The 25,620-nt window shown below is 38.6% G+C and overlaps 1 protein-coding gene across 2 annotated transcripts in view; it reads left to right on the top strand.

Annotated features, from left to right (window-relative positions):
• The window catches only part of MARCHF7 (membrane associated ring-CH-type finger 7), a 178,157-nt gene that overhangs the window by 32,247 nt on the left and 120,290 nt on the right, over positions 1-25,620 (top strand). For both annotated transcript variants that reach the window (XM_053698346.1, XM_053698345.1), the window contains exon 3: positions 9,037-9,204. In XM_053698346.1, the coding sequence (XP_053554321.1) occupies positions 9,058-9,204 (147 nt within the window). In that variant the 5' untranslated portion in view covers positions 9,037-9,057. The remainder of the gene's footprint in view (positions 1-9,036; positions 9,205-25,620) is intronic.

Raw genomic sequence — 25,620 nt, forward strand, 5'->3', positions numbered from 1 at the left:
TCTTTTTTTCTCTCTCTCTCTTTTTTTCTCTCTCTCTCTTTTTTTCTCTCTCTCTCTTTTTTTCTCTCTCTCTCTTTTTTTCTCTCTCTCTCTTTTTTTCTCTCTCTCTCTTTTTTTCTCTCTCTCTCTTTTTTTCTCTCTCTCTCTTTTTTTCTCTCTCTCTCTTTTTTTCTCTCTCTCTCTTTTTTTCTCTCTCTCTCTTTTTTTCTCTCTCTCTCTTTTTTTCTCTCTCTCTCTTTTTTTCTCTCTCTCTCTTTTTTTCTCTCTCTCTCTTTTTTTCTCTCTTTTTCGGAAGCATTTTGTCTGACACTGCTGGGCTTGGTTAGGAGCAAAACTATAATTTTTATTTTTTAATAAACACCCCCATGTGGACTTTATAAATGGATCTTCTACACAATGTCCCTTTTTTAATGTCCAAACTTTCTTCCTTCAGGGATGAGTATGTAACCTTTACAGAGCAGCTCTAATTGCCTCGTAGTCCTGATCCAAATAAGGCAGTAGCACAACAATTGCTTAACGCAGGGCCTGTAGACCAGATGTTCAATACTTTGCAGACTGGATTCTTGGCAGTTGGTACTGCCTACAAGCTTTTATATTTTAAATTTATCTCAAAACCACATTACATGCCTAAATGCCCTTCTTTCAGCATATGGTTTGAGTACAGAAGAATCTCTGGATTCATGAATAGTATGCGAGGCCGGTTCTGTCCTCAACACTGCCAGTTCTAGTTGTTCTCTCAAATTGCCCTTTTCATCTCATTGGCTTGCTTGTATGTATTTTTGAGAATGTTGTATCAGCAAGCTGGGATACTCAGTCTGTGTGTGTGTGTGTGTGTGAGTGTGTTAAAACAATTTGGAAATAACAGTTTAACAAATTCTGACGAACCTTTGGATTCTTAACAGCTTACTTCAGGCAAGCCTTTGACCTAGGATTAGAAAATGATTCATATGTTGTAGAGTCAGACACTTGAGCTGCTACCACCAAGACTTGAAAACGGGGGTCCTTCTGTTTACTCAACTTAATGGTCTATTTACTTCTATTATCAATTTTGCTTCATTGTCTTGGTATCCTTTATTGAAGGAGCAGCAGTGCACTACTGGGAACTAGCTGAACGCATATGTAAGTCAATCGCAATTAATTTGGTAAAACATCTTTAAGATTACTGTTAGACTGCTCTTGGCTAACAAAGTTATCATAGGCAAAACATTTTTTTTTTTAATTTTTATTTTTTTATGTTGAGATCTAAAACCAAGCAGGTATTGAAATGATTGGAACATCTTACCTTGCTTCTAGTACAGAGGATTTAGTAGTGGCCAAGGAGGAAGCACTAGTAATGTATATTTTATGCTATAGTATGCTGAAAAAGGGAGATGCTGACATGTATGTAGTCTTGCATATAAAGCGGTGTGGGGAAAATACTACCAAGCATAAATTTAAAATATATTACACATGACCTGCTTTTTTTTATTATATAATCATAAGATGCTCGTGATTTCTATGACTTGAGCAACTATGCTCACGTTTACAAAGAATTTAAAACCTGAATGAGACTTTCATTCATCAAATGGTGTAGGCTATACTTATCTTCTGATATTTTCACCTTGTAATGCCAGAACGGTAAGTGTCGTTCCTCCGCCTGCCATATTTGTCAATTGATTGACAGATAACTCATCTGCAATCCACAAATCATTTTCCTCCTCAGGCGTGACGTTTGTGCAAAAAGGCTGACAACCCTGTGGAGGAGGAATAATAATTTGTGGAATGCAGATGAGTCAACTGTCAATCAATTAATAAATATGGCGGGCAGAGGAACGGTACTTATCTTCTGATATTTTCACCTTGTAATGCCAGAATAATAAGTATATCCTACACATTTTGATGAATGAGATGAGATATAAATATATATATTTTTTTTTTTTTAAATCTTTCCTATAACTTGAGTGACTATGCTCAAGTTTTCAATCACTTTTACTATCACTTTAAGTTTACAAGGTACACTAAATACCTTGTAATTTAAAGGACATCTCATTTGGTTGTCAATTTGGACTTTAGCCCAATCAATGCTAGTCACTGTCATAAAGTACATTTTTCATCAGTTAAATGATTAAGCCAGTTTGGGACATGTATATTGAAGGGTTGACCTTGAGAAGTCAGCAGGTGAATTTCAAGTTCTGAGAATTAAAAATGGCTCAATTTTCAGTGCTAAATTACATAAAAATGAGAGCTAAATATTTTTAATATAAAAAAAATATGAAGGTATTTACTGTCCCTTTAAATTAATGAAGTGTGTAGGCGAATTTCAGGTTTAATTTTTTTTTCTTCTTTAACCCATAAACAGATTTTTGTTCTGAAAAATGTCTCTATGTATGAGACAGCATGCACAGCTCATTTATTAGGCAGCAAACTGTGTATAGGGATGAGTTATGCATAAACATGCTCTTGTTTCATTAATCCCTTAAAGGGACACTGAACCCAAATTTTTTTCTTTTGTAATTCAGAAAGAGCATGCATTTTTAAGCAACTTTCTAATTTACTCCTATTATCAATTTTTCTTCGTTCTCTTGCTATCATTATTTGAAAAAGAAGGCATCTAAGCTTTTTTTTTTTTGTTTTTTTGTTTTTTTTTGTTTCAGTACTCTGGACAGCACTTTTTTATTGGTGGATGAATTTATCCACCAATCAGCAAGGACAACCCAGGTTGTTCACCAAAAATGGGCCGGCATCTAAACTTACACTCTTGCATTTCAAATAAAGATACCAAGAGAATTAAGAAAATTTGATAATAGGAGTAAATTAGAAAGTTGCTTAAAATTTCATGCTCAATCTAAATCATGAAAGAAAAAGTTTGGGTACAGTGTCCCTTTAAGTGTGCATGATAGTGGTCATCTGCATAATGTATTTACTGTGGATGACTACCACATGTCATTGGGGGGGGGGTTCTCTTAGAGCTCATTGCGGATCCCCTGCACTCTTACCGAATACCTGATGGTTTAGGGCTCTGGCATTGCCTGTGGATTCTGGGGTTGCTGGTGATGTTACCACGCATGTGCTTGGTGACCTCACCAAGCCACGGAAATGCTGGGAAGATGAAGAGGGCTTAGCAAGATGAATTAAAACCTGTCTACTTTTCAGCATTCATGATCCCATCAATTCGGCCAATAATGCCAACACCACTGGCAGAAATGCAGCTCCAAACCAGAACAGACCCTCTGTTTCACTGAAGGCCGCAAGCTCAAATTCTTCCGTCTCTCTCTCTCTCTCTCTCTCTCTCTCTCTCTCTCTCTCTCTCTCTCTCTCTCTCTCTCTCTCCAACTTTTCCTCACATATTGTCGATGATTGGACCCAAAATTTCAAACTTGGAATTGGTCACTCTATAAAACTTTCTCCCTGATCTTCATTCCAATCTTTGTGCTTTAGCATATCTTAGCTTTTTCACCCTGTTCCCTTTCCGAAATAAAAGTGGTTTCTTTGCTGCTACCCTTCCACAAAGACTATTGCTGATCAAGCTTCTTCAGACTGTAGAAGGGTCAACTTGGCATCCCGATGAAGCTGAGGTGCTGAGCCATGTCCTTACTGGACTTAGAACGGGCTCTCAAAGAAGAAACTCTAAGGAACCTCTCATTAGATTTTGACGTTCTTGGCCTTCCAGTCCTTTTTTATCCTTGACCTCTCCTGATTCTTCAAATTTCTATATAACCTTGAATACCACATCTTGAGTATTCAGTTTGTTTGCTGATTTCCCTTTGAGAGTGGCCTTACTGATGCAAAAGTATGATTTTATGTCTGACAAATTCTGTGATCTTTGAAATTTTTATTGGAATGATGTAATAGAAAGTTGGTCTTATTAGCAATCTTCCAATGAATTAAACTCATACCACGTGTATGTAATGCTCAAGCATGTCTTGCAAAAACCTGGTATAATAGACCTTTCTCCAACATTGGTGTGTCCGGTCCACGGCGTCATCCTTACTTGTGGGATATTCTCTTCCCCAACAGGAAATGGCAAAGAGTCCCAGCAAAGCTGGTCACATGATCCCTCCTAGGCTCCGCCCACCCCAGTCATTCTCTTTGCCGTTGCACAGGCAACATCTCCACGGAGATGGTTAAGAGTTTTTTGGTGTTTAAATGTAGTTTTATTCTTCTATCAAGTGTTTGTTATTTTAAAATAGTGCTGGTATGTACTATTTACTCTGAAACAGAAAAGGATGAAGATTTCTGTTTGTAAGAGGAAGATAATTTTAGCAGACAGTAACTAAAATCGATTGCTGTTTCCACACAGGACTGTTGAGATGAAGTAACTTCAGTTGGGGGAAACAGCAGACTTTTCTGCTTAAGGTATGACTAGCCATATTTCTAACAAGACCATGTAATGCTGGAAGGCTGTCATTTCCCCTCATGGGGACCGGTAAGCCATTTTCTTAGTTAAACATAAAAGAATAAAGGGCTTCAAAAAGGGCTTAAAAACTGGTAGACATTTTTCTGGGCTAAAACAATTGCTTTACTAGGCATATTATTCAGATTCTAACTAATTATTGGTATTATAATCTTGGGGAACGTTTAGAAAAACGGCAGGCACTGTGTTGGACACCTTTTTCAGATGGGGGCCTTTCTAGTTATAGACAGAGCCTCATTCTGGGACTGTATAGGGGTTAAATGTAAAAACGTCTCCGGTTCCGTTAATTTAAGGGTTAAAGCTCTGAAATTTGGTGTGCAATACTTTTAATGCTTTAAGACACTGTGGTGAAATTTTGGTGAATTTTGAACAATTCCTTCATACTTTTTCACATATTCAGTAATAAAGTGTTTTCAGTTTGAAATTTAAAGTGACAGTAACGGTTTTATTTTAAAACGTTTTTTGTGCTTTGTTGACAAGTTTAAGCCTGTTTAACATGTCTGTACCTTCAGATAAGCTATGTTCTATATGTATGAAAGCCAATGTGTCTCCCCATTTAAATTTATGTGATAATTGTGCCATAGCGTCCAAACAAAGTAAGGACAGTATTGCAACAGATAATGATATTGCCCAAGATGATTCCTCAAATGAGGGGAGTAAACATGATACTACATCATCCCCTACTGTGTCTACACCAGTTATGCCCACACAGGAGGCCCCTTGTACATCTAGTGCGCCAATACTTATTACCATGCAACAATTAACGGCTGTAATGGATAACTCCATTGCAAATCTTTTATCCAAAATGCCTACTTATCAGAGAGAGCGCGATTGCTCTGTTTTAAACACTGAAGAGCAGGAGGACGCTGATGATAACTGTTCTGACATACCCTCACACCAATCTCGGGAAGAGTCTCTTCTCCCGATAAACATTCTGGAACTGAGAGCGATATTCAATGCTCTCAGAGCTTGGCCTCAACTAGCAAAGGCCAAATTCATAAGGTTTCAGTCAGACAACATGACGACCGTTGCATATATCAATCATCAGGGGGGAACAAGGACTTCCCTGGCGATGAAAGAAGTGACCAAGATAATTCAATGGGCGGAGGATCACTCCTGCCACTTGTCTGCGATCCACATCCCAGGAGTGGAAAATTGGGAAGCGGATTTTCTGAGTCGTCAGACATTCCATCCGGGGGAGTGGGAACTCCATCCGGAAATCTTTGCCCAAATAACTCAATTATGGGGCATTCCAGACATCGATCTGATGGCGTCTCATCAGAACTTCAAGGTTCCTTGCTACGGGTCCAGATCCAGGGATCCCAAGGCGACCCTAGTAGATGCACTAGTAGCACCTTGGACCTTCAACCTAGCTTATGTATTCCCACCGTTTCCTCTCATCCCCAGGCTGGTAGCCAGGATCAATCAGGAGAGGGCCTCGGTGATCTTGATAGCTCCTGCGTGGCCACGCAGGACTTGGTATGCAGACCTGGTCAATATGTCATCGGCTCCACCATGGAAGCTACCTTTGAGACAGGACCTTCTTGTTCAGGGTCCATTCGAACATCCGAATCTGGTTTCCCTCCAACTGACGGCTTGGAGATTGAACGCTTGATTTTATCAAAGCGTGGGTTTTCAGATTCTGTAATAGATACTCTGATTCAGGCTAGAAAGCCTGTAACTAGAAAAATTTACCATAAAATATGGAAAAAATATATCTGTTGGTGTGAATCTAAAGGATTCCCATGGAACAAGATAAAAATTCCTAAGATTCTATCCTTTCTACAAGAAGGTTTGGAGAAAGGATTATCTGCAAGTTCTCTGAAGGGACAGATCTCTGCTTTATCTGTTTTACTTCACAAAAGACTGGCAGCTGTGCCAGATGTTCAAGCATTTGTTCAGGCTCTGGTTAGGATCAAGCCTGTTTACAGACCTTTGACTCCTCCCTGGAGTCTAAATCTAGTTCTTTCAGTTCTTCAAGGGGTTCCGTTTGAACCCTTACATTCCGTAGATATTAAGTTATTATCTTGGAAAGTTTTGTTTTTGGTTGCAATTTCTTCTGCTAGAAGAGTTTCAGAGTTATCTGCTCTGCAGTGTTCTCCGCCCTATCTGGTGTTCCATGCAGATAAGGTGGTTTTGCGTACTAAGCCTGGTTTTCTTCCGAAAGTTGTTTCCAACAAAAATATTAACCAGGAGATAGTTGTACCTTCTTTGTGTCCGAATCCAGTTTCAAAGAAGGAACGTTTGTTACACAATTTGGACGTAGTCCGTGCTCTAAAATTCTATTTAGAGGCTACTAAAGATTTCAGACAAACATCTTCCTTGTTTGTTGTTTATTCTGGTAAAAGGAGAGGTCAAAAAGCGACTTCTACCTCTCTTTCCTTTTGGCTTAAAAGCATTATCCGATTGGCTTATGAGACTGCCGGACGGCAGCCTCCTGAAAGAATCACAGCTCACTCCACTAGGGCTGTGGCTTCCACATGGGCCTTCAAGAACGAGGCTTCTGTTGACCAGATATGTAAGGCAGCGACTTGGTCTTCACTGCACACTTTTGCCAAATTTTACAATTTTGATACTTTTGCTTCTTCGGAGGCTATTTTTGGGAGAGAGGTTTTGCAAGCCGTGGTGCCTTCCATTTAGGTGACCTGATTTGCTCCCTCCCTTCATCCGTGTCCTAAAGCTTTGGTATTGGTTCCCACAAGTAAGGATGACGCCGTGGACCGGACACACCAATGTTGGAGAAAACAGAATTTATGCTTACCTGATAAATTACTTTCTCCAACGGTGTGTCCGGTCCACGGCCCGCCCTGGTTTTTTAATCAGGTCTGATGAATTATTTTCTCTAACTACAGTCACCACGGTATCATATGGTTTCTCCTATATATATTTCCTCCTGTCCGTCGGTCGAATGACTGGGGTGGGCGGAGCCTAGGAGGGATCATGTGACCAGCTTTGCTGGGACTCTTTGCCATTTCCTGTTGGGGAAGAGAATATCCCACAAGTAAGGATGACGCCGTGGACCGGACACACCGTTGGAGAAAGTAATTTATCAGGTAAGCATAAATTCTGTTTTTTCACAGTAGTTATTTTGACATGAAATAGTAGGACAAATACAGGTGTTAGCATTGACATTAGCATGGCATTAATGAGGGTTCCATTTATGTTTACAAGAACCAGGTTGCTGCTGTTGCTCAAGTGTTAGAGGGAGGTCGCAAATACTTGGCACTTTAGCCTATAGAATATGTATGTATCCACCCCATGGCAGAACAGAAAATGCAGCATGTCTGCAGAAAGAACAGAACCCATACAAGTATTGTTAGTGCTTTAACTTTGCAGCTCTGCTCCACATTAGACGGTTCTCTTCAAACAGAGTTGTGCTCTGATTGCACTTTGTAAGTTTTTCCTTAACAAAGTGCTGTTTGAAGTTGTCATATATGCAGCAGTGCATTGATTATTTACTGTCTCAGATTTTTTTAAACCCTCCCCTAGCCTTTCCCAGTCTGCAAAGCTGTTCTGAATGTAAGACGTTCTTATGAGCATTGCACCTTTTTTATTACTACATTTTTATGTTAGATAAAGAGAAAAGGAAACAAATTTATTCAAGAGACATTTTACAGTTTAATTTTTTTTTTGTCTGCAGCTAATTTGCAATGCAATTTTCAACTGCTGCATTTTTAACATTATAAAATGTTAATGGTTTTATTTAGTTAACCAACACATTGCAATTGAACTGGTGCTTTAGTGTAGCTACCTAACTTAAAGGGACATAATACTCATATGCTAAATCACTTGAAACTGATGCAGTATAACTGTAAAAAGCTGACGGGAAAATATCACCTGAGCATCTCTGTAAAAAAGGAAGATATTTTACCTCACAATCTCCTCAGCTCAGCAGAGTAAGTTCTGTGTAAAAAGTTATACTTCACCTGCTCCCAGCTGCAGGTAAAATAAAAAAAAAAAAATGAAGAAATGAACAGCAGCCAATCAGCATCAGCAGTGCTGAGGTCATGAACTCTGTGATCTCATGAGATTTGACTTAACTCTCATGAGATTTCATAGTAAGCTTCCTTTACCTGATTGGTGAAATAATATGAGAGTGCATGATGCTCATCCTTTCAGATGTCCCGGGACATACACACTAAAATGCTGCTTAGAAATCCTTTACAATGGGAGGTGGCTACTTAGGAACTTTTGAGGTAAAATATCTTTCTTTTTTACATAGAGTTGTTCAGGAGATATTTTCTAGTCAGCTTTTTACAGCTATGCTGCATCACTTTCAAGTGTTTAAACTTTTGGGTATTATGGCCCTTTAATTGAATTTTACTTAAAATGACCTGCAGAAAAACTCACTAAATAAATCTTTGCATAAAGTTGAAAAAAGTTCTGCCTCTGGATAGACCGATATAATACATAATACAAATCCTGTATTTTCTGGTTGTATTCTAATAGAGACTGATATGATATATGGCAATTATACAGTTGCTAAAACAAATCTAATGGTGGCCTAAGATTTTTGCGTAGTACTGTGTAATTTTAGTGTTTAAAAGACATGACCAAGGTATGTGTGTAATAGGATATTTTTTTTTTTTTTTTTTTTTTTAAATATTAGTCTTACTCATATTTGGGTTTATTTTCCTGTGCAGGTTTAAACAGACTATATTAAAATGGAACCAAAGCCATCAAGATTACCCCGAAGGATAAATGTTCAGCCTTCCACATCCTCTCCCTTAAATGCAAGAAGATACAGAGATGGTCTTGGTGAACTCTATCACTCAAGAGACAGTTCACTAAGGCATGACTCGGACTTTAAGGTAATAAACCATTTAATAATTTGAAACAATTTTTTTTTAGTTTGTCTCTCTACATTTAAGAGGGCTAAACCATTATGCAACATAAACCGGAATTGCTGTCTGAAATGGTTTCATTTCCTGATTAAGGGACATTCTAGTATAAAAATTCCTTCATTTAAACCAATGCATTTATAAACTAGATCCCTTTTTTAAAAGAGGGTTAAATAAGGCAAAGCCTCAATCATGCAACACTTATTCTAGTTAAAGGGACAGTCAACACAATTTTTTTGTTTAAAAATATAGATAATCCCTTTACTACCCATCCCTCAGCTATCTACTACTAACATTGTTCCATTAATATACTTTATAACCTTTAAACCTCTAAGTGTCTGCCTGTTTGTAAGCCATTAAAGACAGCCTCTTATAACATGCATTTGTATGAGCTTTACACAAAAGGGGAGTGCTAGTTCATGTAAGCCCTATAGATAACATTGTGATCACACCCGTGGCTTGTGGCAGACACTGCACTAATTGGCTGAAATGCAAGTCAATAGATAATAGACGTGATCAGGGGGCTGCCAGAAGATGCTTCGATGCAAGGTAATCAGAGGTAAAAAGTATATTAATATAACTGTTCTATAGAAAAGGGAGAAGGCGCCAACATAGCGTGATTCTGTAGATAAATGCTAGATATGCAATTTTTTTAAATCAAATACACTCACATGTATTCAAGCACTGTAATGTAGTGCAAACTAAGCAGACCGGATCCTCTGAGTTGTCCGATAAACTCTCCAGGTATATATGACAGCAACAAATGCAAAGGAGTGTGTTTCACTCTGTGTGCTCTATAAATATGAGACAATCCCCACATAGCAAAATATTTTTATTCATACAGTATTATGCTTATAGGTGGATAATTACACTTGTGGTCTAGCACTGTAATGTAGTGCAGACTAGGCAGGCCAGAGCCTCTGAGCTGTCTGGAAAGCTCTCCTCCACGATCAAGTGAAACCAGGTGTATCATTCAGCTTGCTTGCTGAGTTCAGGGTGTGGTTAACAACCACAAAGGTTTGTTATTGTGGGGGGGAAAAAAGTGGATCAAAAATAGCAAGTAACTTTGGAAAACTTAAAAACAAGTGTTTATTAAACACACAGATAAAATACAGCAACGCGTTTCTCAGTAATGTTACTGTTTCCACAGGCTGATAAAAATGGTAATTACTTGCAAGTGAGTGTAATTTATCCACCTATTGGCAAAATATTTTTATTCATACAGTATTATGCTATGTGGGGATTGTCTTATATTTATAGAGCACACATCAGAGTGCAACACACACTCCTTTGGAGTTGCTCCTGTCATATACTGTATATACCTGGAGAGAGTTTACCGGACAACTCAGAGGATCCGGTCTGCTTAGTTTGCACGACATTACAGTGCTTGAATACATGTGAGTGTATTAGATTCAAAATTGTATATCTAGCATATATCTGCAGAATCGCGCTATATTGGCGCCTTCTTCCTTTTCTATAGATCTGTTTTGAAGTGGATGGCCATTACCCTGAGGAGAGCAATCTGTTAAACTCTGTTTTCACAAACACATTTCAATTGGACTTTTATTTAACAAATATATACTTTTTTTTTATTTTATTTTGCTCCTTAAAGTATATCTATATAGGTTATATTTTATATATGCATTATTGTAATTTGTATTTACATATCACTTATTGCAATTCTGAGTAACAATTTATACCAAATATTTGTTTCCCCAGTCATTGTAGATTGGCTAATCCTAAAGTAATAGTGCCCCTTTTTACACTTTGTTTTTCGTAGACACTTTGAGTATCTATTCACACCAAGCATCTAAGTCTTTACTTGTGCAGAATTTCACAATTTTAAAGTGATAGTGCCCCTATTTACACAGTTTTGTGTTAACAATTAATATAACTGTGTTGGTTATGCAAAAATGGGGAATGGGTAATAAAGATATTTATCTTTGAAAACCTCAACTTCTAGTGTAGACTGTCCCTTTAAGGATACAACTGGTTGGCGAACAAGAGCAGCAGTATCCTTATTTGGAGCATCACAAGAGGATATAAAAAAAATAAAAACATTGCTCGTATTAATGAGATTTAATTTAATGTTCTGAGAAACTTTTGACACTTCCAAAACTGTAGCTTTATTTTATTGGCTAATGCATCAGCCACTTGTTGTTATGCTGCTGTAGTTGTAAATTTTGAACTGCCATTTAAAGTAGGCTTTAGTTCCAGGCATTTTGTGCTTGCTCCATATTTGCTTCAAAATTAGGAAATGTAGTTTTGACATCTGTCCTGTAATATTTAAAAACAACCCTTGAGCAAACAAATTTTTTAAATCTATTTGGGGTGTAGGAGGGGAAGGAATTTCTCTTCAGATTATTAATACCTTGTGACAAAGTCCTGATATTTGCATTCCTTTTTGCTAATCTTTTTATTCAGGGATAGCATGTCAGGTAACTGTACTGGTAGCACTTGGACTTTGATGCATTAATACAGTGCTAAGTTTGTGGCCCAAAAGATGAATTGGTTTATCCCTCAGTTTGGATCATTTAAACTCTCAGCAGCTGTACTGAAAGATATCAATTCATGCCATTTATAGGCAGTCGGCATCAAGCTTGCATACATTCCATGTACATGGCTTCGGTCAGATAAACTAGAAGGTAAGCTTTGTTCAATTTTACACTGGTAAAACTGACATCTATGAATGGAATTGGTCTCTGTTGGGTATTGGCAGCTCTTAATCGGTTGTTACTGAAACATTGAGGCTTTTTCTACTACTCAAGCTCAGATATTTGGGATTTAGTTCTGGTGTTTAACCCCTTCATGCTGAGGCCAAGTGGGATGTAAATATTCCTTGAAACATTAAATCACTCGCTAGTTGATGCTAGACACCCCCCCCCCCCAGTCCGATTTGCCATTGCCTAAAAGAAGGTGGCTGCACAATGCCAAAAAAGGTAGGCTATTTCAAGCCGTTCTAACAGTGTTAAAGCCTAGCGCTGTTAGGACGGCATGGAACTTCTGAACAGAGTGAAGTGGTTAAGAACCATATCATTTCTCACATGTGAGTTCAAATATTTGCATGCCCCTAGCTTCAGTGAATGTGCTGTATGCTGAGGAAACTGGGGTGAATGTTTGTTTTCTTTTATATATAAATATGCGAGTGGTAAATGACACAGAAAAGAATTCGCCTCCCACAAATATCTGTATAGATATAAATAACAAAAACAGACCATCCATAGTGAAAAGTAATAGCATTTGAATCTGTCCAGGTTTATTAACTACATGAATGTCATTCCAAAGACAACATAGGATAGTTCATAAATCTCCTACCGTTATAAGTGAGTGGGATAACTGCTGGTCCTCTTCACAGGGAAGTACTTGATCCTACGGCTTGGTAAACCATTCCCAAATTGTCTCTACCTGCTGCCGGTCTGACCTGTAAGCGTCTTCGGCTCCATAGCCTGACAAAGCCACTTCTGGCGTCCTCTACACAGGACAATAATCGCTCAAACGGTAACGTGGAAAAACTGCATTGCTGAAGTTCATTGGTTCCAGGAGTGTCAATGAACCCTCCGCTCCAGCTGGTAGCATACAATCAAAGAAAGACTAATGCCTCTTGTATCCTAAAAAAGTCCTGTATTCCATGAAATTAAAACAAGATGAAACTCAAAACATCATGCAAACTGGAAGGAATGTATGGGAACAGAAACTTCGTGTTATGCCGTAATCCTAGCTTCAATGCTCACAATCCACATTACTATTTAAAAGAATAGCATCAATAGTATTGGTGAAAACACTTTTTTTTTTTTTTTTATTTTTCCACCCCCCCCCCCTTTTTTAAAGAGATAATGTACCTCTATATATACAGCACATTAAGGTGAAATAGTTACACATTTATACATTGATTAAAGCACAGTATCAAACTCACATTTAGTCAGTTATTTATAATACCACATGTCATATGTCGGGTTTAATATGTGTGTCTTACGACCAGAGATATATGCTCATGAATTAGGAAATACTTCTTAACATTAATTATGGGTACTTCGTCCACCCCTTTAGTACAACACTTTGTGAGACAACATAATAGTAGTCTTTTTTTTTTTTTTTTTTTTCACCCCCCCCACCCAATTAGGCCTACACTGTAGTTTGAGTTTCAGTGTTTCTAATTTTCTAACCCTGACTAAATGTGAGTTTGATATAGAGATGGAAAGGCCTGGAAAAAAGAAATTGGGTTAAACTTTTTTTTTTCCCCCGGAAAAAGTGTGAAATGGTTCTTTTACAATGATAAATTAATGACTATGACATGGTATTCAAACTAAATAACATGAATTCCTTAAGACTTCTGAGACTTTATGTACAGTCTCAAATCATTGCAAGTTCTCTCAGCTGAAAACTAGCAAATCCTGAAATACAATTCAAGTACACTGAACAGGAGGGGTATCGAGCTCATTGTATCCGGAGGCCATTGTATCCAGTTCCAGAGTGAGTGCTCTGGAACTGGATATAATAGAAACTGCAAGTGACATTTATCCAAGTAGTAGTGCATGGTAGGAGCTGTAATCTATAGACTTAGTGTACATTTCTTTCATGTAATTAGCAAGAGTCCATGAGCTAGTGACGTATGGGATATACATTCCTACCAGGAGGGGCAAAGTTTCCCAAACCTCAAAATGCCTATAAATACACCCCTCACCACACCCACAAATCAGTTTTACAAACTTTGCCTCCCATGGAGGTGGTGAAGTAAGTTTGTGCTAGATTCTTCGTTGATATGCGCTTCGCAGCAGGCTGGAGCCCGGTTTTCCTCTCGGTGTGCAGTGAATGTCAGAGGGATGTGAAGAGAGTATTGCCTATTTGAATTCAATGATCTCCTTCTACGGGGTCTATTTCATAGGTTCTCTGTTATCGGTCGTAGAGATTCATCTCTTACCTCCCTTTTCAGATCGACGATATACTCTTATATATACCATTACCTCTACTGATTCTCGTTTCAGTACTGGTTTGGATTTCTACTACATGTAGATGAGTGTCCTGGGGTAAGTAAGTCTTATTTTTATGACTATGCTATGGTTGGGCACTTTTATATAAAGTTCTAAATATTTGTGTTTAAACATTTATTTGCCTTGATTCAGGATGTTCAACATTCCTTATTTCAGACAGTCTGTTTCATTATTTGGGATAATGCATATGAATAATCATCAATTTTTCTTACCTTAAAAATTTGACTTTTTTTCCTGTGGGCTGTTAGGCTCGCGGGGGCTGAAAATGCTTCTTTTTATTGCGTCATTTTTGGTGCTGACTTTATTGGCGCAAAAATTTTCTTTGTCATTTCCGGCGTCATACTTGTCGGCGGAAGTTGCGTCATTTTTTTGACATTTTTTGCACCAAAAATGTCGGCGTCACCGGATGTGGCGTCATTTTTGGCGCTTAAAGCATTTAGGCGCCAAATAATGTGGGCGTCTTTTTTTGGCGCCAAAAAATATGGGCATCATTATTGTCTCCACATTATTTAAGTCTCATTGTTTATTTGCTTCTGGTTGCTAGAAGCTTGTTCATTGGCATTTTTTCCCATTCCTGAAACTGTCATTTAAGGAATTTGATCAATTTTGCTTTATATGTTTTTTTTTTTTCTATTACATATTGCAAGATGTCTCAGATTGACCCTGAATCAGAAGATACTTCTGGAAAATTGCTGCCTGATGCTGGATCTACCAAAGTTAAGTGTATTTGCTGTAAACTTGTGGTAACTGTTCCTCCGGCTGTTGTTTGTAATGAATGTCATGACAAACTTGCTAATGCAGATATTTCCTTTAGTAATGTTCCATTACCTGTTGCTGTTCCATCAACATCTAATATTCAGGGTGTTCCTGTTAACATATGAGATTTTGTTTCTAAATCTATTAAGAAGGCTATGTCTGTTATTCCTCCTTCCAGTAAACGTAAAAGGTCTTTTAAAACTTCTAATTTTTCAGATGAGTTTTTAAATGAACATCATCATTCTGATAATGATTTTTCTGGTTCAGAGGATTCTGTTTCAGAGGTTGATACTGATAAATCTTCATATTTATTCAAAATGGAATTTATTCGTTCTTTACTTAAAGAAGTCTTAATTGCATTAGAAATAGAGGAATCTGGTCCTCTTGATACTAAATCTAAACGTTTGAATACGGTTTTTAAACCTCCTGTAGTTATTCTGGGGGTTTTTCCCGTCCCTGATGCTATTTCTGAAGTAATTTCCAGGGAATGGAATAATTTGGGTAATTCATTTACTCCTTCTAAACGGTTTAAGCAATTATATCCTGTGCCATCTGACAGATTAGAGTTTTGGGACAAAATCCCTAAGGTTGATGGGGCTGTCTCTACTCTTGCTAAACGTACTACTATTCCTACTGCAGATAGTACTTCCTTTTAAGGATCCTTTAGATAGGAAAATTGAATCCTTTCTAAGAAAAGCTTACTTATGTTCAGGTAATCTTCTTAGACCTGCTATATCTTTGGCGGATGTTGCTGCAGCCTCAACTTTCTGGTTGGAAGCTTTAGCACAACAAGTAACAGATCATAATACTCATAGCATTGTTAATCTTCTTCAACATGCTAATAACTTTATTTGTGATGCCATCTTTGATATCATTAGGGTTGATGTCAGGTATATGTCTTTATCTATTTTAGCTAGAAGAGCTTTATGGCTTAAAACTTGGAATGCTGATATGTCTTCTAAGTCAACTTTGCTTTCCCTGTCTTTCCAGGGTAATAAATAGTTTGGTTCACAGTTGGATTCTATTATTTCAACTGTTACTGGGGGGAAAGGAACTTTTTTACCACAGGATAAAAAATCTAAAGGTATATTTAGGTCTGCTAATCTTTTTCGTTCCTTTCATCACAATAAGGAACAAAAACCTGATCCTTCCCCTAAAGGAGCGGTATCAGTTTGGAAACCATCTCCAGTCTGGAATAAAGCCAAAGTCGGCTCCCAAGTCCACATGAAGGTGCGGCCCTCATTCCAGCCCAGCTGGTAGGGGGCAGATTACGATTTTTCAAAGAAATTTGGATCAATTCGATTCACAATCTTTGGATTCAGAATATTGTTTCACAAGGGTACAGAATAGGCTTCAAGATAAGGCCTCCTGCAAGAAGATTTTTTCTTTCCCGTGTCCCAATAAATCCAGTGAAGGCTCAAGCATTTCTGAAATGTGTTTCAGATCTAGAGTTGGCTGGAGTAATTGTGCCTGTTCCAGTTTTGGAACAGGGGCTGGGGTTTTACTCAAATCTCTTCATTGTACCAAAGAAGGAGAATTCCTTCAGACCAGTTCTGGATTTAAAAATATTGAATTGTTATGTAAGGATACCAACATTCAAAATGGTAACTATAAGGACTATCCTGCCTTTTGTTCAGCAAGGGCATTATATGTCCACAATAGATTTACAAGATGCATATCTGCATATTCCGATTCATCCAGATCACTATCAGTTTCTGAGTTTCTCTTTTCTAGACAAGCATTACCAGTTTGTGGCTCTGCCGTTTGGCCTAGCAACAGCTCCAAGGATTTTTACAAAGGTTCTCGGTGCCCTTCTGTCTGTAATCAGAGAACAGGGTATTGTGGTATTTCCTTATTTGGACGATATCTTGGTACTTGCTCAGTCTTCACATTTAGCAGAATCTCATACGAATCGACTTGTGTTGTTTCTTCAAGATCATGGTTGGAGGATCAATTTACCAAAGAGTTTGTTGATTCCTCAGACAAGGGTAACCTTTTTAGGTTTCCAGATAGATTCAGTGTCCATGACTCTGTCGCTGACGGACAAGAGACGTCTATAATTGGTTTCAGCCTGTCGAAACCTTCAGTCTCAATCATTGCCTTCGGTAGCCTTATGCATGGAAATTCTAGGTCTTATGACTGCTGCATCGGACGCGATCCCCTTTGCTCGTTTTCACATGCGACCTCTTCAGCTCTGTATGCTGAACCAGTGGTGCAGGGATTATACAAAGATATCACAATTAATATCTTTAAAACCGATTGTACGACACTCTCTGACGTGGTGGACAGACCACCATCGTTTAGTTCAGGGGGCTTCTTTTGTTCTCCCGACCTGGACTGTGATCTCAACAGATGCAAGTCTTACAGGTTGGGGAGCTGTATGGGGGTCTCTGACAGCACAAGGGGTTTGGGAATCTCAGGAGGCGAGATTACCAATCAACATTTTGGAACTCCGTGCGATTTTCAGAACTCTTCAGTCGTGGCCTCTTCTAAAGAGAGAATTGTTCATTTGTTTTCAGACGGACAATGTCACAACCGTGGCATATGTCAATCATCAAGGAGGGACTCACAGTCCTCTGGCTATGAAAGAAGTATCTCGAATACTTGTATGGGCGGAATCCAGCTCCTGTCTAATTTCTGCGGTTCATATCCCAGGTATAGACAATTGGGAAGCCGATTATCTCAGTCGCCAAACATTACATCCGGGCGAATGGTCTCTTCACCCAGAGGTATTTCGTCAGATTGTCCAAATGTGGGGACTTCCAGAAATAGATCTGATGGCTTCTCATCTAAACAAGAAGCTTCCCAGGTATCTATCCAGATCCAGGGATCCTCAAGCGGAAGCAGTGGATGCATTGTCACTTCCTTGGAAGTATCATCCTGCCTATATCTTTCCGCCTCTAGTTCTTTTTCCAAGAGTGATTTCCAAGTTTCTAAAGGAGCATTCGTTTGTTCTGCTGGTGGCTCCAGCATGGCCTCACAGGTTTTGGTATGCGGATCTTGTCCGGATGGCTACTTGCCAACCGTGGACTCTTCCGTTTAAGGCCAGACCTATCGCAAGGTCCTTTTTTTCCATCAGGATCTCAAATCCTTAAATTTGAAGGTATGGAGATTGAACGCTTGATTCTCAGTCATAGAGGCTTCTCTGACTCCGTAATTAATACTATGTTACAGGCTCGTAAATCTGTATCTAGAAAGATATATTATAGAGTCTGGAAGGCTTACATTTCTTGGTGTTCTTCTCATCATTTTTCTTGGCATTCTTTTAGAATTACAAAACAGGGTTTTTTAGTAAAGCTCACCTAGAATAATAGTAATAAACGCTATAGTGCAACCTAGAAAAACATATTTAGAAAAAGCAAAAAGAAAGAAGATTCCACAAAATAAGTGCAATCTCAAAGTCTAGGATACAAAGCACATATAGACACAGGACCAGAAGATTCAATGCAAAAACAATAATTCTTTATATGTGAATATATATATAAAGTGCATAAAAAAACACACATATATGTACAGTTCAAAACATACAATACATCAACCATACAAATACATTCATACTCATAACAGTAAAAAGGGGTACCCCAATTGAGCAGCAAGAGGTTTTCAACTTATTATTAATAAGGTGCACCATATGAGTCCAGAGACTGTAATTTCCAATTTTAACAAAATATTGGAGCAAACTTTAGGATGCTTTAGAATACATGCAGTTAATTGCATAAGCCAACCATCATAGAGCAGAAATTGCACAGGAAATAACTTTGAAATCATGCAGTTAGTTGAATAAGCCAGATGTCATGAAGCAAGAATCATAGCGTTATTGCAAAAGATCGTCAGTGCAATGTAAATTAATATGTTAGACTCATAAAGCTCAGTCCTGTCCAAACATCCAGATGTTCTGTGTAAATGTTAGCAGTCAAGCAGTAAAGCAAAGTTCATTCCTTATCAGTATTGCAACAATAACAAAGCGCAGTCTCTGTAGCAAAAGCTCAGTTGCAGTAAAAAGGATATAAGTACTATACACATTTCATTGGTGCATTTTCTCTTAGTGAACAGAAAGCCATAAAGTCACTTTGCAAATATATATGCTTCGTAAGCACATCGCCACTTATCATAGACAGGTAACCTTTTTACTGTTATGAGTATGAATGTATTTGTATGGTTGATGTATTGTATGTTTTGAACTGTACATATATGTGTGTTTTTTTATGCACTTTATATATATATATATATTCACATATAAAGAATTATTGTTTTTGCATTGAATCTTCTGGTCCTGTGTCTATATGTGCTTTGTATCCTAGACTTTGAGATTGCACTTATTTTGTGGAATCTTCTTTCTTTTTGCTTTTTCTAAATTCTTTTAGAATTCCTAGAATTTTACAGTTTCTTCAGGATGGTTTAGATAAAGGTTTGTCTGCAAGTTCCTTGAAAGGGCAAATCTCTGCTCTTTCTGTTCTTTTTCACAGAAAGATTGCTAATCTTCCTGATAATCATTGTTTCTCCAACATAGGTGTGTCCGGTCCACGGCGTCATCCTTACTTGCGGGATATTCTCTTCCCCAACAGGAAATGGCAAAGAGCCCAGCAAAGCTGGTCACATGATCCCTCCTAGGCTCCGCCTACCCCAGTCATTCTCTTTGCCGTTGTACAGGCAACATCTCCACGGAGATGGCTTAGAGTTTTTTAGTGTTTAACTGTAGTTTTTATTATTCAATGCCTCTACACCAGTCTGAGGGGGCCAGGGAGGTTTTGTCTGAGGGAGAAATTTCAGATTCAGGGAAAATTTCTCAACAAGCTGAACCCGATGTGATTACATTTAAATTTAAGTTGGAACATCTCCGCGCTCTGCTTAAGGAGGTGTTATCCACTCTGGATGATTGTGAGAATTTGATCATCCCAGAGAAACTATGTAAAATGGACAAGTTCCTAGAGGTCCCGGGGCCCCCAGAAGCTTTTCCTATACCCAAGCGGGTGGCGGACATTGTAAATAAAGAATGGGAAAGGCCCGGTATACCTTTCGTCCCTCCCCCCATATTTAAAAAATTGTTTCCTATGGTCGACCCCAGAAAGGACTTATGGCAGACAGTCCCCAAGGTCGAGGGGGCGGTTTCTACTTTAAACAAACGCACCACTATACCCATAGAAGATAGTTGTGCTTTCAAAGATCCTATGGATAAAAAATTAGGTTTGCTTAAAAAGATGTTTGTTCAGCAAGGTTACCTTCTACAACCAATTTCATGCATTGTCCCTGTCACTACAGCCGCGTGTTTCTGGTTCGATGAGCTAGAAAAGGCGATCGATAGTGATTCTCCTCCTTATGAGGAGATTATGGACAGAATCCGTGCTCTCAAATTGGCTAATTCTTTCACCCTAGACGCCACTTTGCAATTGGCTAGGTTAGCGGCGAAAAATTCTGGATTTGCTATTGTGGCGCGCAGAGCGCTTTGGTTGAAATCTTGGTCAGCGGATGCGTCTTCCAAGAACAAATTGCTTAACATTCCTTTCAAGGGGATAACGCTGTTTGGCCCTGACTTGAAAGAGATTATCTCTGATATCACTGGGGGTAAGGGCCACGCCCTTCCTCAGGATAGGTCTTTCAAGGCCAAAAATAAACCTAATTTTCGTCCCTTTCGTAGAAACGGACCAGCCCCAAGTGCTACGTCCTCTAAGCAAGAGGGTAATACTTCTCAAGCCAAGCCAGCCTGGAGACCAATGCAAGGCTGGATCAAGGGAAAGCAGGCCAAGAAACCTGCCACTGCTACCAAGACAGCATGAAATGTTGGCCCCCGATCCGGGACCGGATCTGGTGGGGGGCAGACTCTCTCTCTTCGCTCAGGCTTGGGCAAGAGATGTTCTGGATCCTTGGGCACTAGAAATAGTCTCCCAAGGTTATCTTCTGGAATTCAAGGGGCTTCCCCCAAGGGGGAGGTTCCACAGGTCTCAATTGTCTTCAGACCACATAAAGAGACAGGCATTCTTACATTGTGTAGAAGACCTGTTAAAAATGGGAGTGATTCATCCTGTTCCATTAGGAGAACAAGGGATGGGGTTCTACTCCAATCTGTTCGTAGTTCCCAAAAAAGAGGGAACGTTCAGACCAATCTTAGATCTCAAGATCCTAAACAAGTTTCTCAAGGTTCCATCGTTCAAAATGGAAACTATTCGAACAATTCTTCCTTCCATCCAGGAAGGTCAATTCATGACCACGGTGGATTTAAAGGATGCGTATCTACATATTCCTATCCACAAGGAACATCATCGGTTCCTAAGGTTCGCATTCCTGGACAAGCATTACCAGTTCGTGGCACTTCCTTTCGGATTAGCCACTGCTCCAAGGATTTTCACAAAGGTACTAGGGTCCCTTCTAGCGGTACTAAGACCAAGGGGCATTGCAGTAGTACCTTACTTGGACGACATTCTGATTCAAGCGTCGTCCCTTCCTCAAGCAAAGGCTCACACGGACATAGTCCTGGCCTTTCTCAGATCTCACGGATGGAAAGTGAACGTAGAAAAGAGTTCTCTATCTCCGTCAACAAGGGTTCCCTTCTTGGGAACAATAATAGACTCCTTAGAAATGAGGATTTTTCTGACAGAGGCCAGAAAAACAAAACTTCTAAACTCTTGTCAAACACTTCACTGCACACTTTTACCAAATTTTACATGTTTGATACTTTTGCTTCTTCTGAGGCTATTTTTGGGAGAAAGGTTTTGCAAGCCGTGGTGCCTTCCATTTAGGTGACCTGATTTGCTCCCTCCCTTCATCCGTGTCCTAAAGCTTTGGTATTGGTTCCCACAAGTAAGGATGACGCCGTGGACCGGACACACCTATGTTGGAGAAAACAGAATTTATGTTTACCTGATAAATTACTTTCTCCAACGGTGTGTCCGGTCCACGGCCCGCCCTGGTTTTTTAATCAGGTCTGATAATTTATTTTCTTTAACTACAGTCACCACGGTATCATATGGTTTCTCCTATGCAAATATTCCTCCTTTACGTCGGTCGAATGACTGGGGTAGGCGGAGCCTAGGAGGGATCATGTGACCAGCTTTGCTGGGCTCTTTGCCATTTCCTGTTGGGGAAGAGAATATCCCGCAAGTAAGGATGACGCCGTGGACCGGACACACCGTTGGAGAAAGTAATTTATCAGGTAAACATAAATTCTGTTTTTGTTAATGACAGGTTTTATACGAACCAGAGCCTGAAGTCAATTTCTCCTCCTTGGAGTTTGAATTTGGTTCTGGGGGCTCTTCAAGCTCCTCCGTTTGAACCTATGCATTCGCTGGATATTAAATTACTTTCTTGGAAAGTTTTGTTTCTTTTGGCCATCTCTTCTGCTAGAAGAGTTTCTGAATTATCTGCTCTTTCTTGTGAGTCTCCTTTTCTGATTTTTCATCAGGATAAGGCGGTGTTGCGAACTTCATTTAAATTTTTACCTTAGGTTGTGAATTATAACAACATTAGTAGAGAAATTGTGGTTCCTTCATTGTGTCCTAATACTAAGAACTGTAAGGAAAGATTGTTGCATTCTTTGGATGTAGTTAGAGCTTTGAAATATTATGTTGAAGCTACTAAAGATTTCAGAAAGACTTCTAGTCTATTTGTTATCTTTTCTGGTTCTAGGAAATGTCAGAAGGCTTCTGCCATTTCTTTGGCATCTTGGTTAAAGTCTTTGATTCATCATGCTTATGTGGAGTCGGGTAGAACTCCGCCTCAAAGGATTACAGCTCATTCGACTAGGTCAGTCTCTACTTCCTGGGCATTTAGGAATGAAGCTTCGGTTGATCAGATTTGCAAAGCGGCAACTTGGTCTTCTTTGCATACTTTTACTAAATTCTATCATTTTGATGTGTTTTCTTCTTCTGAAGCAGTCTTTGGTAGAAAAGTACTTCAGGCAGCTGTTTCAGTTTGAATCTTCTGCTTATGTCAGTTTTTTTCATTATATGATTTAAACTTTGTTTTGGGGTGTGGATTATTTTTCAGCGGAATTGGCTGTCTTTATTTTATCCCTCCCTCTCTAGTGACTCTTGCGTGGAAGATCCACATCTTGGGTAGTCATTATCCCATACGTCACTAGCTCATGGACTCTTGCTAATTACATGAAAGAAAACATAATTTATGTAAGAACTTACCTGATAAATTCATTTCTTTCATATTAGCAAGAGTCCATGAGGCCCACCCTTTTTGAGGTGGTTATGATTTTTTTGTTTAAAGCACAATTATTCCAATTCCTTATTTTTTATGCTTTCGCACTTTTTTCTTATCATCCCACTTCTTGGCTATTCGTTAAACTGATTTGTGGGTGTGGTGAGGGGTGTATTTATAGGCATTTTGAGGTTTGGGAAACTTTGCCCCTCCTGGTAGGAATGTATATCCCATACGTCACTAGCTCATGGACTCTTGCTAATATGAAAGAAATGAATTTATCAGGTAAGTTCTTACATAAATTATGTTTTTATCTTGTGAGTGTCAAGTGATCATGCTGAAACTGAATAAAAGTGACATTTATCCAAGCAGTGTATAATGGGAGTCTACACTGGACAAAGCATGCTTGTCATTATATTTATCTTGTGGGTGCCTATATAGAACACAAACTAGTTACACTTCTTGGAACCCTAAAATATTGAGGCCAAATGAATAATTAACCTATTAAACAGGACTGGTACTTTGAGACCACTGCTTTACAGGTAAACCTGGCTTTACAACACTTCACTAATACAGCGCTAATATGGGTCTGAAGTTCAACCTTTTTAAGGATTTTTAATCAGTGCTGTAATTATCATGAGATTGGGAGAAAGGCAACTAGCACCATTTGGTTTTGCGCAGTTCGGTCTCTTTACAGCTCTGCAGTGCACTCTGTCTTAGTCTGGCAAATTTGACTGCAGTAATTGTCACGGTTTTATAGGTACTGTAACACTAGCACAGTATTCAATAAAAACTGTAAACTTGGCGCTATTGCACACCTAATATATCTTGAGTTCAAACATATTTTCAAGTTGTTAAATGCACTGGCAAGTGAAAAGAAAGCGAGTTGCTTCACTATAAGGCGGTTCCTCCCACAGTGGGTGATTGTTGGTGTACAGTAGATGATGGTTTCTGTTCTCAGGCCTTACATTTGTCTGAGAAATTAGTTTATCCTTAACCTTTATCTAAATGATTCCTATGAATGTTCTCCATCACAGCATAATGTTTACCTATAGTCTTGCCAGTAAATTGTTGTTTTTTCCTGCTCTCAGTAAAATGAGACCAACATCTAGAGTTTGGGAACATTTCCACAGTTCTATTTCTGCTGAGAGCAAAGCTGCAATTTGCAAATACTGTGAGGAGAAATATTGTGTTACAAATGCTACAAGGATGACAAAACACATCTTTGCAGGCCAGAGGTGACGTAAGACATTTAAACAAAAAAATTACTTTATGAATTAAATATTGAGTGCCATAATGAGAGTGCAAGGAGCTTTTTTTCCTCCAAAGTTCTTTCCAGAAACACTTTCTGCTGCTTCTGCATTAGCACAGGGTTTCTTCTCCAGCATCATCAGTTCAGTTGCAAATTACTGTCTCTCTAAAAAATACACAATACCTTCATTTATAGATAAAATTACACCTGAAAATCAGGAGAAAATTAATCAAGTTCTTGCAAGAGCAATATATGCTTCTGGATCTGCATTTTCAATAACTGAAAATGCATATTAGCAGGAAGCTTTTAAACTATTACGACCATCATACCGTTTGCCAAGCAGACATTCCTTGAGCAAGCCTCTTTTAGAGTCAGCATATGAGTGTGATGGAATATCTGTACAAGGAAAAAATCAGTGCAGCACTATGTATCTACCGATTAAGCTGTAATTTTATTTCAAGCATAATACTTTCATATACACTGCATTCCATATTCCCAGTGTAACAAAATGACTCTATTTGTAAAACGACTCCATGCTGTATTCAATTTTTTTTTTTCCGAAAATTTCCATTTTTTGTTTTTTTTTTGTTTTAATTGCTATCTCAGCTGTGTGTGTATCTCCTATCTCTAATTGGACAACAAGAGGGGGGGGGTTAACTAATAGTATTGATGCTTTTCTTTTAAATGGTACTGTGTAGTGAGAGCATTAAAGGGACACAATTCCAAATAAACGCTTATGATTTAGACAGATCATGCAGTTTTAAGACACTTTCCAATTTAACACTTTCTGGGGAGCAAGATCCTACTGAGCATGTGCACAAGGTGCAAGTATACTAGTCTGTGATTAGCTGATGTATGTCACATGATATCGGGGGGGGGAAATACATTTGTCAGCTTTAAGAAAACAAAAAAATACTACTTATTTAACGTTGGTGTAAAGTCATTGTCTTTTTATTATGCACTTCTACTGCATTGAGTGGTCCTTTAAGTATTTTTGTGTTCTGCCATAATCATAGCCTTAAAGTGATGATAAACCCTAGCATTTGTGAAACACTAGAATTTACCATTGGAACAAATAAAGGGGGCTTTCATTCATGTCACCTCTCAGCCAAATAGCGTTCTGCCGTGGGCTGCCTTAGCAGCTCAGTGCAGCAAAAGCTGCAAACAAATAAATGAGCTTTCAGAATAAGTCCGCTTTATTTGTTACAATGGTAAATCCTAGTGTTTCACAAACTCTAGGATTTACCA

This window comes from Bombina bombina, chromosome 1, assembly GCF_027579735.1.
Source record: "Bombina bombina isolate aBomBom1 chromosome 1, aBomBom1.pri, whole genome shotgun sequence".
NCBI classification, from domain to species: Eukaryota; Metazoa; Chordata; class Amphibia; order Anura; family Bombinatoridae; genus Bombina; species Bombina bombina.